General features: G+C 39.6%; 2 protein-coding genes across 2 annotated transcripts in view; both read right to left on the bottom strand.

Moving 5' to 3' along the window:
• Positions 1-14,936, bottom strand: part of unc-13 — a 375,340-nt gene extending 360,404 nt beyond the window's left edge. The window contains exon 1 of the mRNA XM_076627833.1: positions 14,845-14,936. Coding sequence (XP_076483948.1) covers positions 14,845-14,866 — 22 coding nt within the window. The 5' untranslated portion in view covers positions 14,867-14,936. The remainder of the gene's footprint in view (positions 1-14,844) is intronic.
• A 1,077-nt stretch (positions 14,937-16,013) lies between these two features.
• LOC117166693 (uncharacterized) lies at positions 16,014-17,259 on the bottom strand. The gene has a single exon (XM_033350908.2). The coding sequence runs from the start codon at positions 16,601-16,603 to the stop codon at positions 16,016-16,018; it is 588 nt and encodes a 195-aa protein (XP_033206799.1). The 5' UTR covers positions 16,604-17,259; the 3' UTR covers positions 16,014-16,015.
• Positions 17,260-19,948: the final 2,689 nt, after the last annotated feature.

Raw genomic sequence — 19,948 nt, forward strand, 5'->3', positions numbered from 1 at the left:
TCGTATCGTTACAATCTGTATACGATGGAGAAGCGCCCTTTTGTTTTCGCGCGACTCGAGTTTAATGAGTGGCCAAATAAAATAACATCAAACCTAAACCTAATTCTTATCTTTTGTTTGTAGTTTATGTAAACGGAAATTGGAGGAGGCAGAAAATCTGCCGGCTATGCTTGTGGCTGTGACACGGATAGGCACGTGTGGACGAAATTCACCGTATTAGTACCGGACAGCTTTCGCGAATATCTCGAAAAGTAGGAGAGTCTGGTGGTAACATGTGCAGGAAAAAGTTGTTCGAATACGTTGAGTTTCACGATGTATTTAAAGATCCTCAAAGTCGAGAATACGTCGACTTTCTAAATAATTATGGGAACAATAAATCCTCGTGAAATGAACCTAAGGACCTTAGAAAGTTTGCTAATTTTTCTATTAGAGTTAAACATAAAATAAGACTAGAATGTATGATTTACCAAATGAAACATTGAAAGAATTACCTGTGTAATGTGCTTTCTGGCGAACTTTATGTTTAGAACAACAATACCAAATAATATGCCCCGTCCAAAGTGAATCGAACGAATTCCCAAGATCGTGGATATGATGTCTTATTCCCTTTTACCCTAAGGATTCCTAAAGCCCCTTGAAAACCAATAAAACTCGCCGGTTTCATTCCTCGATAAAATCAGACAGTTTGATACCCTCGAATGGGATTCTAATTTATTCAGGATTCAGCGTCTAATAGTTACGGGCGGCTTCTGTACTTTGTAGATCTAAAACTGCTTTATAAACATCAAGTTTTTATTAATACTGCATGATACTTTGCTAATACTTGAAAATCCAGATATTGTATTTATTATTTCATCGTTAAACTAATATTTCCTCTAAAAAAAATGTAACATATATATGTATTACGTATATTTGATATACAGGGTGGTTGGTAACTGGTGGTACAAGCGGAAAGGGGGTGAATTTCTACGCGAAAAAAGAAGTCGAAAATATAGAATAAAAGTTTTTCGCTTGAGGCTTTGTTTTCGAGAAAATCGACTTTGAATTTTCGCTCGGTACGCGTGCACTTTATCACGTTTCGTTATAACGGATCTCACTGTAGATTTTAAAAAAAATTAAAAAAAAAATTAAAAAGAAAAAATTTTTATTCTATATTCAATCAACCCCTTTCCGCTTGTACCACCAGTTACCAACCACCCTGTATATACAGGGCGTTAAAGAAAAGAGTTCGTTACTTGGACTAGTGGACACCGAGAAGAGTAAAAGGTTCTAATCCCATGCTAAATAAGAGACATCTCTGGCCGTTTAAACCGTTTAAACAATGTCTTCGTTCTTCGGCAATGCAACGTTGGACCGCTTGCTATTTCTAAACTATGTCACGCATCCTTTAAACTCTAAACAGTCGTATCATCGATAACTCATAGCTCGGCGACTTCGAATCGCCAGTTATCGACTTTCCAAACATTCACTCAAGCACCCTACCGTGGCAGGGTCCTTATTGAACCCTCGGACCAGCTATAAATTATGGTGAGGCTAAATAGCGCCGAGCTATCTGCCATTACATGCATGTGTATCGTCCCAAAGAGCGTTGCCGCTAACACTCATGTACACACAGCGATATGTATGATTTAACCTATTTTTTTCTCTTTTTTATTTTAAATTACATACATCTTGAAACACTCGAGTGATACAAAATTACAAAATGAAAAATCAATGGACCAGAACTGTTCAGTTTTTTCCTTCGCTAAGTAGCTACGCGAACAGTATAAAACCTGATATCTTTGCGCTCCTTCTTCGTTCATTTCGAAAGAGAGGTAAATCAAGACCGACTTTTATCCGTCTTCATCCTACCGTAAAATCTGATATCTCGTATGCGAAACTTTACGATTTTATGCGAACTGACGAGAAACCGCGTTCGAACCTGTAATCGATAAATACTCTCTTGTTGAGTTCGACTATCGATAATGCGCATAGCGAGAAAATAAAACGCTTTTTATTGCAATAATAAATTGTCCGTGAAGGAGAAGTTTTCAGTGGTTTTTCACGCTTTCGTTAATATCGGCCACTAGCCTCGTAAACTAAACCAAATCGATATCACGAACTCGACTGTGCATCGCGTGAAAGACAGCACCCTGCGATATTAAAAATTCATCGTGTTTAAAACAACACGCGATTCAAACAAACACGATTTCTCAAAGTGAAAGCATTCGATCAAGAAGTTACGACGCAATTTTAATTCTCTTACAGAATGTTTAATTTTTAACTAAATTCATCAAGAATGATCGAGTAATGCTCCCATTTAATTTACATCAACGAGACGTTTCCTTCCTCTTTCTTTATTCAAATATCAACCTACAAACAGCGACGAAAGAGGATTACTAAGTAGGTTGAACTTAGACTTTACAGGAATCATTTCATGCACTTTAATGCACTTTTTCCAAGAAGAATAAAAATTTCACCTTAACGGTAAATAAATATTATGAAGATCCCAAGTGTCTAGCGGATATCGTGCTAATAACCTGTGGTTTATTACTGTACGACAATTATGCAACTGCTTGAGCAAGCAGATCACCCGTTAATAAATAGTTGTACAAAAATACGATTTAGCTCTTTCTACCTTTATTCGTTAATCAATGCTCTTCTTTTCTAATAAAATTATGCAATTGGAGATTAGAAGAAGAATTGCAATTAAAGTAAAGAAACTAAAAATAAGCGTAGCAATACAAACGTAATTGTAGAAAATTCCATTCATAGCTGCATATTCAGATTATCGATAATAGGATTGCTATAGAATAATTAATTCAGTGTGAAATGTAAATACGTCAGAATTTGTCAGAAAGCGAATATGCGTTAATACTAAAACAGTCACTGAATATTTCAGAACACGTTATATTCTAAAGGAGCCTTAAACATCGTAAGATATCCGCAACTATGAATGATTAACAAGTATAATCTCTAGTTTCCTATAACAACGAATTACGATTGATTATTAACAAATTTGCAATCATAATTAAGGGTACCGAGAAAATTTTTTAATTTATTAAAATTCAACCAACTACCATGCTTAAGCATAGCGAGATCGATCGTTTCTTTCGTAAAGCTTTCAACCTGGTTAACCAATGATCCATACAGCCTTCTACGACGATAAAGAGAAGGTGGGTGGTATTTTAAGGAGAACGATCTCATAATTAAATACCTTTCATCTTATAAAAACAAGCGTTCAATTTCGCGCGTACTATTACACGTACGATCGAAAAAAATTTTCCCGGTCGGCTGAAAATCTCGGCCAAAGCCTTGTCCTCGATCGACGATAATAGGATTAAAGCGCGTGGTAAGAAAGAACGCGGAGTAAAATTGGAAAAGAAAAAGCAAAACGAAAGAAGAGAGGGTGAACAGCGGTTCCCTTTGAATCCGGCCAATTGGCCATCCGCCTAAATAATTTATATCGTGCAGTACATTTACGTGGAAGAGGCCGGTAATGAGCGACCCCGTCGGCTCTGCACTTAACGGAGTTTCGCTCTCCTGTCCGATAATTCGTTCGATAATATTGTTTTCGCGCGTAATTAACTCCCTGGCTAGCACGTGAACCGGCCTCCGCACCGTCTTCTCTCCTGAAATTCTCGGTTGCTCCAGCTGCTCCATAAAACCAATAACCATCACAACATAGTTACTCGCGTATAACACGACCGCACGAAAATCGTGCAACGTTACCGGCAGATCTCGTGTCGTCAGCAGAAAGGAAAAGAGATACACGCGAGCCAATGATGACGCGGGTACATGTTGCGAAATTAGGGGAATAAAGATGGTTGATTGGCGCTGCTGATACGTATAACTATAAAGAAACCGCTATTACGTCTCTACGTCTCCTTTCCTATGTTATATCGACATCTTTGAAAATCTTATATCTGAGGGAAGTCGACAAACAATTTTAAGAAACTCGTCTCTCCTTTGGTTTTAACAGATGGGTAACGTCTTAATAAAAATATCCAACGCTGATTAAAAAATCGTCATGAATCAATGACGTTTTTACGACACGATTAATCTGGTCTTGAGCAATCTCCTGTACACTTTCATTTAACTTATAGATTGTTAATAATACTCTGCTCGAGATAATTAAAGGATCGGCATTATAGACGATTCAATGATCAAACAAATATCTATAAATTCTGTAGGTTTGATGGATTGACTTTAAAAAAATAATTCAACAAAATCCAGAAACAGGGAACGTAGATGTAAAAGTTAAAGTAACGGGAGAAATGGCCAAATCAAGTGAAAGTAGTCGAGATTCTCCAATTATTTCAAGTAGTACGTATTATTTCAATTGTTAACCCTTAACCTACGACTACGGGCATGGCCCGTAGTACGATGATCGGGCCAAACGTAAATATCACGGGCATGGCCCGTAGTAGATGATCGGACCAAACGTAAATATTACGGGCATAGACCGTGGTATGATGATCGGGCCGAATATAATATACAGGGTGGCTGGTAACTGGTGGTACAAGCGGAAAGGGGGTGATTCTACGCGAAAAAAGAAGTCGAAAATATAGAATAAAAATTTTTTTTATTTTTTTTTTAATTTTTTTAAAAATCTACAGTGAGATCCGTTATAACGAGACGTGATAAAGTGCACGCGTACCGAGCGAAAATTCAAAGTCGATTTTCTCGAAAACAAAGCCTCAAACGAAAAATTTTTATTCTATGTTTTCGACTTCTTTTTTCTCGTTTGTTTACGTTCTACTTGTTTACGTTTTCGGCCCAAAATTCTCGAACGTAAATCGTAGGTTAAGGGGTTAAATAGCTTCAACCTGTGTGCGTACAAGTAATTTTATTGCTTATACTATACGATGCTAATTTATGCTACGATATGACATAATATTTACGCATTTTTCAATAACATCATCGGAGCATACCGGGTACGCGCAAGTAATAATGGCTCACCGCTGAAATTTCCTTTCAACCTTGCTGATTTCTGCACGTCACGGATTTTCTCCGTTTATCGGAAATAAATAGAACGAGAGAATAGTCGGACAAGAAAGAAAAGATAGATGATGGAAAACGTACCAGGGAAAGAAAGAAAGAAAGAGGAGATAGAATTCATAGCCCGCTGTCTGGCGACAGTCAAGCTATTGCTTTTCCCCTTTCCTACAAACCCCTGGTTTTCCACCCAACGCATCGTTCTCGGAGTTCAAAGCACCCCATTTATAATGACGATGCCCGTATCCTTAACCAAGGACGATCCTTCCTGCGGCTAGAAACTCCCACAGGATCCTCATATTGGATTCCTACCCTCTCCACTTCAAAACCTCACGATACCTAGTTATCTTGCTCTGAACGTCGGAAAATGGAGATGGATTGCATCGCTTGCAGGTGCATGACCGACTAATACGTATATAATGATTTATAAGTTATCGGAGTCGATCTGAATGAGTTCGTAGGTAAAGAGTAGATTCACAGGAAACTAACTGACTAACGACCCATAATTCCTATGATGAAGTACTTATATTCCCGTGTTCCGTATACATGATCCATGTTTCGCAAAGTATAGATAATATCATTTAATATCACTTGCACAATCTCATCTGTTCAGTTTTGCTGATGGAATACTCTTCAAAAAGGTATTAAATAAGATAAAATATTTAATCAGAAGAAACGTACGCTTCTAATTAGATTTATCGAAGCGTTGATTTGAAATCATAAATATGCTTAGACATATTTGATATTTATCAAAACTCCGCTTGCGTATTATTGTGCATGTATGCCGGAAAGAAAATGTAGGAAAGTTCTTCCCTTTGTTTCTGATTTCCTTCTTTTTCTTTTTTTTTCTTCTTGATGTTTAATGATATTACACTATATGGGACATATGACACCATATTCTCATATGTTGTCGATGCGTAATGGGGTTGGTTCGTCGGTTAGGATTGTTGGAAACTGTTTGCACAATTGTAATCTGTAACTTGCTCAGCGTGGTTTTAACTGTCGCTTCCTGGGATGGCGCCCAGGTAATGCATATTTATGACGTATATTAAAGTCCGTTTTGCGTGCGACTTCTGTCTACCGAAGAAAAATGTCCCCGACACGAAAGAACCTGGCCACCCTGTTGTCGTTAACGCGTATTCATAGCTAAAGAATTACACTCATAAAAATTTCATCGTATTATTTGTGACGAGGAACGGTTCGTAAAATTCATTTTCATCGCTACGCGATGGGTACAGGGTACAGTTGCGTTCCTTTAACTTTACGTGTGTACAGACAAAATTACTTTCATTTTAATAGTACTAAAACTACACAGGATTCCCAATTTTTATGATTAGATGGATGTAATATATCAAAAGTATAAATTAATAGTTTCACGTACTGTATCTACGAAATGAAATTAGTTCAAATAGCTCTCGTCTGTGGACAGAACAATGTGTGTCCAAAAAAAAAGGTAACTTTTTAAAGCTGTCAGTATCATTTTGAAGATTATATTTAAACACATACGTATTAATATTTCGTAAGTGTTACGACCGTTCGCGGAGAGACGCGGTCGCGAGGAAAACGCGTCAGCGAGAGGCGTAAATTCTCGCTACGATTCGGTGAATCGACGCCGCGAAGTAGTCGTTCCCCTGTTTCGGTTAAGATAACAGAGGTGGTTAAATGAATATGACACAGCAGAGTAAGTTATATTTCACCGTTTATTCCAACAACTTATAACGAAGGCAGTTACGCTGGTGCGTATGTACGAGATGAGTGAGTGACTGATCTACGGGTGTGTATACCCGGTTAAAGGATGTTGACCGTTCGAAGGATGTAAAATCAGTACTGTCTTGGGAGACGATGCTGTCTCGGAGGAAAGCTAAGGATGGGTGTGTCTAGCGCACGGGACCATCGGATTTGTTGGTGACGATTTTAGTTAGGAGAGTGAGGGAATAGGCTTCGTTGTTAATTGGTTAAACGAAGGGTCTTAACCGCCCTGGTTAAGTTGCATCATACGTGAGAAAAACTAACTTTCCCTTGTCAAGCCGTGGTAGACAATAGTCTTTAGAAATTCTTCGGAAACAGACGTTTGTTTGGTTTGAAGGACCTTTACTAGGAAATCTATGAGATTTATGGAAGATACTTGAAACTATTGAGGGTACGCAGTGAGTATCCGAAGACATCTGGTTGCCATCTTGCCCGCGGTGTGTGGCCTGGGCTAGGTAGAGTGTTACGCGACGTAACAGTAAGCATCAAACATAGACATACGAGTCTATCAATTAACAATCGAAATAATTTAATGTACCGTTTAATGTAAATTACCGTGAATTTTGGCGAGAATCCTTCTATTCTTAGAAAAAGCAAATACGAATTCTCTGATTTGGTTGATTACTCGCTGCTATATTCGAGACTCCAAAATCCAATATAAGCTTCGCTACGAAAACACTCCGTAACAGAAATATAAAGGCATTCCGCAAAATAGATTTTCAGAAATTTATTCATTTATCGTTTGACTATTCGCAATATTTTTGCAACTATGGTCAGTATTTGAATCAACGTATTGGTGCTCCCATTAATGAACAGATTAATTAGCGAACAGAACACTCCGCGAATATACACATTTGAAAATGTCATCGATGGAGATCTGGCGTGCTGGAAAAAATAGGAATTTCCAAATTTCGTCGATTTACCTGTCCTACCTACGTAGTATTAACTGGCGCTCGATTTAGAGCGCATACCTTTTCGGGCTATCCTGATACATGGACGTTGCGTCGGGGCACCAAAGTGGAGACACAAAGTGGCAAGTTAGATCAAAGCGTTCCTAAAGTTCATTCCGGACGAGTCCACAATGTAGGTATCGTTGATGCCAAGCCACCAGTTAGTTCACGAAGATAAGCAGAAATTCTACGTGGCGTACGCTCTTTAAACGTGGCCATTCTCGATCGTTATTTTTAGTGGACAGCCACTCGAAATCGTCTTCTATTTGCTTGCACGAGACCACCCTTTCAATCAACCTAAGTAGACTGCAACGAAAGTGGTAACCTGAAGGAGCTTCTCGACGAACGACGAGGAAAGGATAACGAAAGCTTCTTAAAAATATTGTCTGGACGAAGATACTCGTGTAAGAAAGAGGTTGAAACGTGAAAGGCCCGAATAACCTTTTAATATTTTTGTCTCGTGAGAGCTACTTTCTGTTACCTTTGAAAAGTTTTCAGAGCATGACGGCGCTTTAGTGGAAGAAGAAACCGATCGATCGGTGCCGAAAAAGCGACGTAAATGAAGGTAACTGTATACACGTCGTGGCATAAGTAGACGAGTTCAGCGATTTTCGGTTGTTATTCGAGTAACGAGTAACAACGAGTAACGAACACACTCCTACTTGTATCTCATACATCATTCAACGTGGCATCGTTACATCTGTTTGACGTCATTATATTATCAGATAAGGGATGTTCGCGTTCTGACACACAGCGTAATTGCTTTTGCGATATTAGTACGTAATTCACGTTTAATTTCGTAGCAATTAATTACGCGAGCCACGGTCATGTTTTTATAACAATATCTCTATAAAAAAAACTGTAACCGTTTGCTGCATTATGCTCTAATGCAAATTCGATTGATCCTAAGCAGGTAGAGGAGGAGAGGGAGGGGGGAGGAGAAATTACATTAAAACTAACGAATTTCCGCTACGTCGACCGAAAGTAATCGAAATTAATTGCTCCTTTCGTGGCAAGAAAATAATGTTAAGGTTCATTTAAAACCGGCGCGACGCGGCGTCGTTCTTGAACCACTCTTACTCAAAGAAAACGATCGAAACACGGCTGGAGTGTCTTGCTTCAGTCTGAGAGTCTGAAGAGAAAATACCCGGAAAATATCATTGGCGAAGGAAGACAAGATCTACCTTCGTTTGCGAAGGGTAACTGCGATGGTTTCCGTGCTCGATAACGTTTCCTATTCTTGCCTCTAAAGGAACCTACCTAACGCTGCTCGACTACGTTTCCATGCATAGGTACACGGATAACGGCGCATTCACGACGCTTTAAACTTTAAACTTTAAGCGATCAAGAATATGCAGATACCTCGAGTCACTTATGAAACTTCTCTCTGTTCGAACGACGAGACCGAGTTCGATGACGAAGAAGAAATAACAGAAACACAGTACGTAATACGGCGAAGCATTGAAAACGTCGTTCCCTGAATAGAAACAAAGATTGTGCCAAGGGAAATTTATGGAACTGGAAATGTCGCAGCTACGCATAACTCGCGTACAAATGCACTTTCATATTCCGGTTATGGCTCCTATTGTCTACTACGTAGGTACGATTAAACTTCTCGATAAACGACAAGAAAGCGTGCGATATAGTATGTATGTATATATGAGATATCGAAAACATCTCTTCTCGTAACTCGATGGAGAAACGCGTATCGCGTAACTTAATAAACAATCTTCGTCGTGAATTGTTTTTCAGTTTCAGTGTTTCAGTTTGAAATTCTTTGTTCAAATATTTCGCTCGACGTTGAACGCAAACGAGCAACGCAATTTATACAAATTATCGATAAATGCACGATAGTGACATTAAACGTTTGTATTTTCCCTCGCGCAGAGACCGAACCTGCATACATACACGCGACGAACAAATGTATCGAACGTGAAATGCGAGCGTTTCTGTTCATAAAGAACTTGATGTAAAATAATGGGACATATTCCAGTTCCTCCATAGCAACGATTCTGCGTGCCATCAGGCCGAAATAAAGTTTGGCTGGTCTTTACGAGTGTAAAATAGATTGTCCTCGTTATTGTAGGTGATGCATCTCCATTAACGATGACACATTTCCACGACATGGTGAAAAACGCGGCGTTCAAATGCAACGTTGTTCCCTTTCTAAGTGCGAGTTGCAAAAAGTAGGTCTCTGGCAGAGACATTGTCATTGAAAATATTATATGCAGTGAATGGAAAAAAAAAGCTAAAGCTGGGGATTTGCAAGCGTGAATCCTTTGAGCATACAACAAAGAAAGGGAAAGAAAAATGAAGCATGAAAAGGAAAAGAAATAGAATAGATCGACTAAACAGTAGTTGAACCCTTTTTGCATATTGTCTTTTTTCTTATACTAATTTATAGTCCGTCCGATAAATCGGCCGTGCGCCGCGAATAAAATTTGCCATCGCGTGGTGCGTCAACCTCTCTCTATTCCCATTCCACTGCTAATAAAAAAGTAACGCGTACATCGTTAGAGATTTATCGTTCGCGAATGTGAAATGGTAAACGATAAATTCATATTGTCGACGCAAGAGCGTTATTCGAATGAAATGTTACTATTGGCCATTAATGCGAGTTACGTAATTTTTCAAACACACGAAAGAAACGTAATTACGATACGTATACGGCAATTACGTGAATGGAAGATCAATTGCAAGCGAAAGATTCGAAACACGTAGAAGCGTAATATCTATTCCGAGTACTAAACCACGCAATATTTTCATTTCTGTTTTCGTCGTCTTTTCAATAACGTGTCGTTGCTCTGCGAAGTCTTTCATTCGGTTTCCCACCAGGGAGATTCCTCGATGCTGCTATTGTTACATGTACGTGCTCTTTGTCGCGAAAAGCAGCAGGAATTCGCACTTTCATGATCACGAATAAATTAACGTCGGCGCACGCCTACGCAAATTCAAGGCAGTGTTCCCTAAGAAAATATACTCGCGACCGTTCCCATTCTTTTCACTTTCATTTTTATAATAACTCGAAAAGCACACGTAATCAAAAGTATCGTGAAAGCATTCCTTTATTAGTCTCGTTTCCCTCGACTTATTTGGATTTCGAGGTGACCCGAATAACCTGTATGACCCCAGCCGTTTTAAAAATACACACCTTAAACATACGTATACATATGCCATAGCTATGATTTTATCCATCGACGATCCACGTACATATGCTCTTACGTACTTGTCTGTTTATGATATCTTGTCGTCGATCTTTCACGAGATTGATCGTTTCCGATAATAAACACCGAAGCAAATACCTCTCTACGACGCGAGACGATATCTTGCAAGTGCAGTTCTAAAGATACGACTCGGCGACGTTTTTCGTTTCGTATCAGTTCGACCTATTTTTATCGTGAATGCACCAATGGCGAATAAATAAAGTTGCAGCTCTCGAACTGTAGTCACCTTGCAATAAATAACGTGGCAACGTAAATTCTTGTTACATTTAAATTTGATCCGTGTAATCTCTAGTACTGCAAATCCTCCGAGATTTCTCTATTAATCTTGTCCCGGTTTTCTACGCTGTTTTCCCATCAATTCGAACGAAATCAATAAAAAAGAACTGACTACCTATCCGCCGAGTGTGCCCGGTGATTTAGTGCATTCATGAAAACGTTGTAATCTAAAGAACAAAGAGAAATATGCATCCTATGAAATTTTTATACCAATCCAATCGACCTCGAATCAAGAATTTCCAGAGTGTTATATGCGCGATCATTAACTCGACAAATGCAAGCTGGCATCCTGACCATTCGATACACGCTTGAACCTGTCACTATCAACATTATCATAAATCAAATATTTCGTAAGTTATTACCTGTCTGGTAGACTGACAAGCAAAGGAAGATCTAGGTGGAACTTCGCCCCGAGATCGTTCCTGTCAGCCCAACGTATGCACGAGAACCTACGTTCTCGTAGCACCTCGTAGCTACATCGCTGGCCGGGTGAGCGAGAGGAGAGTCGAGTTGCGTGGTTGTGATGGTAGAGCGTTGGTGGAGGATACGAGGATGAGAAGGGGTGGAAGAGCCAGTAGTAGGGGCGGTAGAACCGGAGGCACTAGGGGTCGGTAGTGGTGGTTGAAGAAGGGAATGACCCCGTGTACCGGGGTCAACCGTTGCACTATGCTCTCTCTCTCTCTCTCTTTCCCTCTCTTTCTTTCTCTTCTTCTGGTCGTCTTTCTCTTTATTCTCTCTTGCCCTCTCACCTTCCACCCTCCAACATACCCCTTCACCCGCTGCCTCGTTCCCACCACCCTCGACCCTCTCGCTGTTCCGTAGTCATAGACGAACGTTCATGCACTTTGTTATCAGTGTATACCGACTGCACACTGCCGAAGGAACGTTACCACCTGAATACATCTACGCGGTCTGTACACGTGCGTCTACGTGCCTAGATGAACAGGAAGACTTGAAAACCCTGGCGATATTTATGACCAGATATAGGACAAAGATAAAAGAAGCATCGAGAATCGCTTCTTGTTATTCGCTGGTCAATGCGTCTTTAACGTTTGGTCTGCATGGTTATTGGAAGGATTGCCGGAAATCCTCTCGCTCGCAGCTACCCTGGTTTACACATTGATTTTTTCTACGTGAAACAATTGGAAATCGTAACTTGCGATTCGTACAGGCGGATCCGATTATGAATACAGAGGATCAGTTCGCGTTATATCTCATAGGACATACTGCATTTCTACATATGCATATACGTCTGAGACGATACGTTAAAGGATATCAATGGCGGTCACTGATCGAGGACTGACTCTACCCAGAAGTAAACCCTCGAGTAACTCTTCTCTTGGTCGTTTATACTACTCGGTTAAGTCGTTCAATACTCAGATCATACGAGGCCGTATACAAAAGTCAGAATGGAAAGAAAATCCTGGATGCCGATTTGATGCACTTATATGTATCGGAAACTGGAATTCCCCCTTATATTCAAATCGGGAATTGGACGAGAGGATATGGATATGGACGATATGGATATGGACGAGATGTAGTCCTCAAAACTGAGAATTTGAAATATCAGAAGATGGAGTAATACAAAGTTAATATAAGTATAATTTAACGAAAATCGATTTAATGTGAGAAATCCTCGGTAGAAAACCATCGAAATCGAATGATGAAAAGATCAAACACAAATCAGGTTCGTTTAATTAATTAGATGATTAACTTCATGTAAGAATCACGGATAAATCAGTATCTATCAAAGCTACAGAAAAATCGGAGAGTAACCTCGCTGCTTCATATACCAATCCAATTATCACATCGTCTTTTAACCCTAACCTTAGCTCTCTCTATTCTCATCCTTGAATGGTTTTCCAATAAAAAGGACACCCCTCTCACTTTGTATGAACGCTCGTTTTACGAAATGTAATTTTTAACTTTAGTCGTTTTAGCAATTGCCGCACGAAAAACTCCGTGTGTAATACGAAGTTCGGAAATGATTTGCTCGGTTCAAAAGCATGGGATAAAAATAGTTACGGTAATATGGGAAAATAGCTTGCACATATTAAAAATTATACGTAGCTTTGTCTCCTTACGTTGAATTTAATTTGCGTTAAATGTTTTTTGTAACTATAAAATCTTTTTATTCGTTGAAAATATATGCACCTAAATACGTAAATTGTACGAAAAATATATTTTAAACTGGAATTTGCTCGAGAAACTCAACCGACCATATAAGCAGATAACAAAAAGATACAAGTTACGATGCTGAATAAAATATGAGTAAAAATACTAGAAGTTTTTAACTATAAATATCTCTTATGCGTAGTTATACGTTTCTATAAATTGTACAGATGTTCCAATTGCTTTTGCTCACTTGCTTTCCACGAAGATTATCCAACGTACTTATAGCGACTGCTTTATCTAGAATTACTCATCTCTAAAGGATTACTCGTACGACATGTTAAACTTCTATGTTCGTATTAAGCGCTTCAATTCAGAGTGTAATAACAAATTCAACAGTGTAGCGGCGATAGACGTTATTTCGTAATTTTTATAATTTCCTTATATTAATATCTACGCGTTTAAGAACGAAACAGCAACTTAACCCAGTTACGTAATTAAATTAAAATCGCGAGAAATTTCGTTGCATATTCTATACGCGGAAAATAGAATGTGAACTTGTAAATTGCGTATCAAAGGCTTTAAACGCAAAACGAAGAAAACCATTAAGTAATTAAGAAAGTAGGTTGAATAACAAATATTCGTTTGTTATTTTTATGCATAGCTTATCTTTTATATTTCTTGTACTTGCGACGATTTAAGAAACAACGTACAGTCAGTGAAATAATATTTCCTCTCATTCCTGTTATTTTTGCACATTCGATAGAAATAAATACGCCGCGTTTACCTTTTCAGACCAAAAGAAATAGAAAGGAAATATGCTTAAAGCATTGTTTACTATGCCTCAAATATGGAACGTATGAGGAAATGTCCTTAATTACTTGCATAATGAATAACTTTAATAACGACTATTAATCAACACATTCGTTTCCATCGTATTTAATATTCTTGGAACGAGTCTTGGAAATTTCTTCCCCGCCTTACTTCGTGCTTCAAGTATTTCTCCATTTCTACAAGTTTGCTTAGAAGCATTTGCTCTTCTCGAGCAGTTTATTCGAAAATAAGAAAAAAGTTTCAAATCTGATGCAGCCATCGTTGCAAGACTGTTCTAACCTTACTTTATCGTCAGTTCTACAACTCTATTTCACGTTCATCCGGAGAATTTCGGGTAAACCGCTTTAAAATAAAACAAGCCACTTAAGTGAAACGACATTTGCAGAGAAGCGATTACAACAATTTCCTATTATGTAAAAACTCGAATAGAATAAACGAGACGACTGAAAGTCAAATTTTCTAAAATAAACTAAAATAAACGACTAATCGTGTAAATGTATAAAGATTAGAGAGAAATAAAAAATACATAAAATAAAGCATTGTAATAATCGAAAGCGATTTCGATAAGATGGAAAGTGTCGCGATGGCGAAACGATAAAACGAAATATTTTCTAGTTAACGGTCGTCATCTTAAACCGGTGCGGCGCGGTGCGGCGCGTGTAGTGAAATACACGAGACAAAAAGAAAAGAAGAAAAAAGATATAAAAGTGGAAAAGACTCACCCGTGACGCTGAGCAGCGACATATTCGAAGATGTTCTTGGTAGATCGGCTTAACGCTGAGAGTTTCGCTTAATTGGTCGAGCGACACTTCATGTGGCGTGGAGATCCGTAGGAAAGAGATTGCAGCTATATAACGAGACACGCCGGATCGAAGGAGCACACTCGCGTATACGACGTACTTACGACCCCCTTTCCGCAGCGATATTACTATTTTCTTTTTTTCTTTTCCGCACTGTGCGCCTGTACCCACGTATAACGTGTGAATACGAGAAAAACACTCGCGTGTGTTTATACGTGCATATATACTCGTATATATAAGTATATGTGTATATAATACGTATGCATATATATGTAAATATTACAGAGAGAGAAAGAGAGAAAAAGAGATAAAGAAAGGGGCGGAAGAGGGAGACAGATAGATAGACAGAGAAAGATACAATATGTATATGTGTGTCGCGATATGGCGCTACACGAATCGAAATTTCAGGGCAGGAGTACGAATGCAACGGGCAGTCCGATATCACACTTCTGCCGTTCCTTTGTTCTATATTTCCTTTGTATATTTACTATTCTTTTTTTCTCTCATTCGTATATGGCACTACGTATTCACAGTCGTGTCCTTTCTCGTAACGAGTTTTTCTCTTTCGTACCCGGCACGCGTGCATCAAAACAACAATGAGGTTATCGTGGTTCTTCTACGATATCCCGGCGAGGCTGTCGCGCAACGTTCTGTTCTCGTCGATCGTACACTGTACACGAATGCCGGCGAAAATTTCCACGTACTTGAAGGCTCGAAACTACGACCAGCAAGGAGTCCACAAAATTTATAACCTGAATCTGTTACGTACGCGCACTCTGCTCGTCGATTCGACTGTCACTGAAATCCACAAGGAATACACACGAGAGATCACGCGCGTATATATGACAATGTATGTACGTACTTCGTTCTCTTACTTTTCATTCGAATTCCCCTATTTTTACGTGAGTATCTCAGAAGCTCGGTCTGCTTAATTATTAGAACTGCGATTTAATGTGTATGTTTTTGCGTTCAGCGTATACTGTGTCTGCACGAGGGTCGTTTCGTTCCAGTCGTAACCGTTATACCACGCCGGTATTGTATGAATCGCACTCGCGATTACCATCGACACGGCGTAACAGCGAGTGGCTGTTGGTCACGCGGAAAATCGTGCTCGCCCGTTCCGGCGATTAAGGCGGTTACTGTTCACGTTCGCGAGCACTCTTACTTCCTCGTCGTTTGTCGAACTGGCCACGTTTTCCGTTTCCTGTTCACCGTATTCCTCCTGTTCGTCCTGTTGCTCGTTCAACTCCTTTGACTGGATTTTGGTCGATGCTACTAACAATAAGTCGAAGCACTTTGGTACTGGCGGTTCGTCGATTCTTGCGAGTAACGATAGCAAGTAGTTGTCCTCGTGTTTGTCGGTGAGCGTGCGGCGATCTGAGTTTAACAAGGAGGCGGCGATCACAGCACGAGGATAGTAGTAGTATTCGTAGTACGGGAACGGCAACGGCAGCGCCAACGCGACGCAGCTGCTGGTCCTGTGCAGGTCGGTGGCCACGGTGTCGGTGTCGGTGTCGGTGTCGGTGTCGATGTTGTCATCTACCACCCGGCCGGAATGAGGCAGCATCGCCGTGGCACCGCGGGGTGCTTGCTCGAACCGCTTTTGTGCACCGTAGGTTCGGCCGAGCGCCTCTCGCTTCAGGAGGAGCGCCCACCGTGCCACCTTTCTCGTTATTATCATAGTAGCAAGGGCTGCAGTGCATGCGCCGGTTTGCACGTATACCGTGCTCGTCAAGGAACCGTAGACCAACGACAAGCGTCACGTCCTCCTTGTCGTCGAGAGGCACGACCGGTTATCACGGGCATTTCACAACGATCACAGAGGAAAACGGGACGGATAGAGGGAACACGGATCGGAAATCAAAGAAACCAGATATACGCTCGTATGTGTATATATATATATATGTGTGTGTGTGTGTGTATGTATGTATGTATGTGCGTATGAAAGTAGAATTTAGCAAGGAATCGGCGAACAGAAGGTGAGAAGAAACGAGAGGGACGTAGAACAAGAGGAAAAGAGAAAAGAGAGAGAGAGAGGGAGAAACGGAGGGAAAAAAGGGAAGAGGAAGTGTAAAGGATATGGAGGGGATGAATAGCACGCACCACGAGCAAAATTAACAAGAATTATTGCGAACGGGACCAATTGAGTTCACACTGCTCTCTCTATGTTTTCGTCGTGCTAGCACTGTTCGCGACGTCTCGTCGTCGCACGTTATTTCTCTAATTGTTGATGATATTACGATATGAAACACGAGATTGAACCGTGACCACGGACGTGTGCGATGCTCCGGGTGCACTACCACATTAATGCGGTGAAACGTTGTTACGAACGTACGCGGACTGCTCGACGTCGAGCACTGTGCGGACGGAGACGCCTCCGACACGCCGCCGCCATCTTGCTACGTCAAGCAGGTTACATAGCGCCGGCGTCGTATCGTCGGAGTCACACGAACGTCACCGACCTTCGACGATCGTTTCGGCGAGCAACCACGAATCAGCCACCCCTTTCGACTGCTCTCGCGGAACTGTCGTGCATTTTGCTTCGATTGTTTGCCTCATTTCTAATTCGACGTTTCTGTCGACGATTGCACGCTCAATCGACGTCCAGTCAACTTGTTTCACAAATCTTTCAGGATGCTTCTTTTAACACTGCGATTAATCATACACGATCTGTTTTAACGTTTTTTGTTTTCTCTTTATTTGATCCTTGTCTTTTTTATATCGTTTGTACGATACAATACGCAGTCGCACATAACGCGCTGTTAATTATTGCGATAGATATCGTGTCAGATAGAGTGTAAACGTTTTTCGTGTGTAGAAATCACCACGTGGTACGCTCTATCAGAAATTGATTAAGCAGGATACAAGTACGAACTAGAAGTCTTTAATTGATTCCTTTACTGTTCATTCAAGTGTCTCGTTTATTCTCGCATTCTAATATATCATCATTTCTTTACTATATTTAGCCATGAACTAAAAATTCGGGAAAGTGACTATTCCTTTTTATTATTTCTATATTTTTCATTAATTTATGACTGTTCTACATTGAATGTTTATAATCATTAGAATTTCAGTCAGTAAGTAAATGTCAACTAGAAATATAAGCTTTTATATATTATAAGGAAAATATTATTTTAACAGGAACGATGTTTTGACATATTTCTACCGTATAGTCGATAAATCACGAAACTGTTAACATCGTAAGTTTCAAATATTTCGAACCTACACATTTTAGGCAGAAAATTGGTTCATTGCGATGGTTGCATGTAAAGTGTTATTGCTCGCGTGAGAAGCGACTGTAATATAACGTTGAACGAGCTGGAGGACACGCAATGTCTAGAATTTGTTCTTCTGAATCACCTGAAATATAACAATATAATAGTCGACTGTCCAAAGACATGATGCGATGGCAGTACAAAATATTTTATACATAACGTTCGACAATCATTTTTTCAATCACCGGTTATTACTTTTTGATTTTTTCGCGGAATCCGTATCACTTGTTATTTACAGACAAAGTTAAACCAAGCTACGATGTGGAAGTATCAATAACGGGTTCATTACTCCCAAGCTAGCATCAAATGCTGACTTGTACCACTGGGAAATCGTTTCCCTTGTTCTGCGGTAATACTACTTGCTCTGGTCTGTATTGCTCTTTGCAGCAATACATCAGTAGTTACTGACGTCTCTGACCATGTATTTCATGAAACTACTCTACTTTATTTCATTGCATGTATTAATTAATTAAAATTTAAACTGTTATTTCACTAAATAAATTTATACGCACATTCTTTTCTACCACGTGGCGGAAAATAAGAATGTTCCAATTATTAGTTAGACGAATGTATCCCAATTCAGCGAATAACAGAAACTTATTGACTTCTAAATTTTCTCTACCGTACGTTCCAATTTATTCCGTAATTCGTATAATTCTGCGTCTATAGACAGTAATCAGCCGACCGAATATAAATCGTACAAATATATCAAAAGTTATGTAACGGTCATGTTGGACCGCGTGGCTTGAACGGAGAAATATATTTCTGAAAAGTAGTCGGTATTCGGTCGAAGAAAAGCGGAACTTTTGTGGCTTGCTTTCAATACGTCGTGTTGGTGGTCGTCTTACTCATTTCAGGCATCACACGAAGACCATTTTCTCGGATCTTTTCTCCACTCCGGCCCGACATCTGATCATTCGCCCACGTTTGTCCCATCTAAAGTGTCAGAATGACGTAATATACAAACTCCTCCCTCTTGTGCTCCGATTGCCACTTGAAAATATCTCATCTCTATCTATTTTTACCTTGCTTCATCCCCTATGCTGGACGTTATACGTAGAGCATTACAAACGTCGCACGTAGGTACGCAAGATGTCGTTTTAATTTAAATCAACTTCGTACGAGTACAAGCTATTATTGAGTTTTCTGGCACGATATGATCACTTAGGAAAGGATAACACGATACTTGTATCAGAGTGCAATATTAAGGACGTACGATATTTCTTCTTATTTAGTAAAATATTATATACCCTGAATGAAATACGAATAAAATTGCCAATCGAGGTGAAAATTTATCGTGGAACTTGTGTATGACGCTGTAACAAATTATAGGTAGAACATTATACAAAGAAATTCATTAATATTCGAAGCATGTTCCAAGTGGTATTCCGCAAGATTGGAACTTGCGATAGAAACCACACTTCGTTCATTTTCTTCATCCAACTTGACGAAACTTTTGCCAACGAAGTTTCTTCTGCTGATTTCCCTGGATCCTATTGTGATACGCTCCTCTTTATCCGAATGGACTATTCGAATTGTTATAGTTTTATTTAGTAATTTGACTGTTAATGGTTCCGTGTCATGTTCAATAATTCTTGAAGTAGAAATGCTTTGTTGTTCGAATGACCGATGGAAAAATTTGTTTCGTTTGATTGGAAATATCGAAAACTTTTAAATGCCATCGCAACAGAATTCAGGAATGATTGAAATCATTTGTTTAAAGGCATATAGGTACTGAAAACATATCTGCA

This window comes from Bombus vancouverensis, chromosome 2 (assembly GCF_051014615.1).
Source record: "Bombus vancouverensis nearcticus chromosome 2, iyBomVanc1_principal, whole genome shotgun sequence".
In the NCBI taxonomy this organism is placed as follows: Eukaryota; Metazoa; Arthropoda; class Insecta; order Hymenoptera; family Apidae; genus Bombus; species Bombus vancouverensis.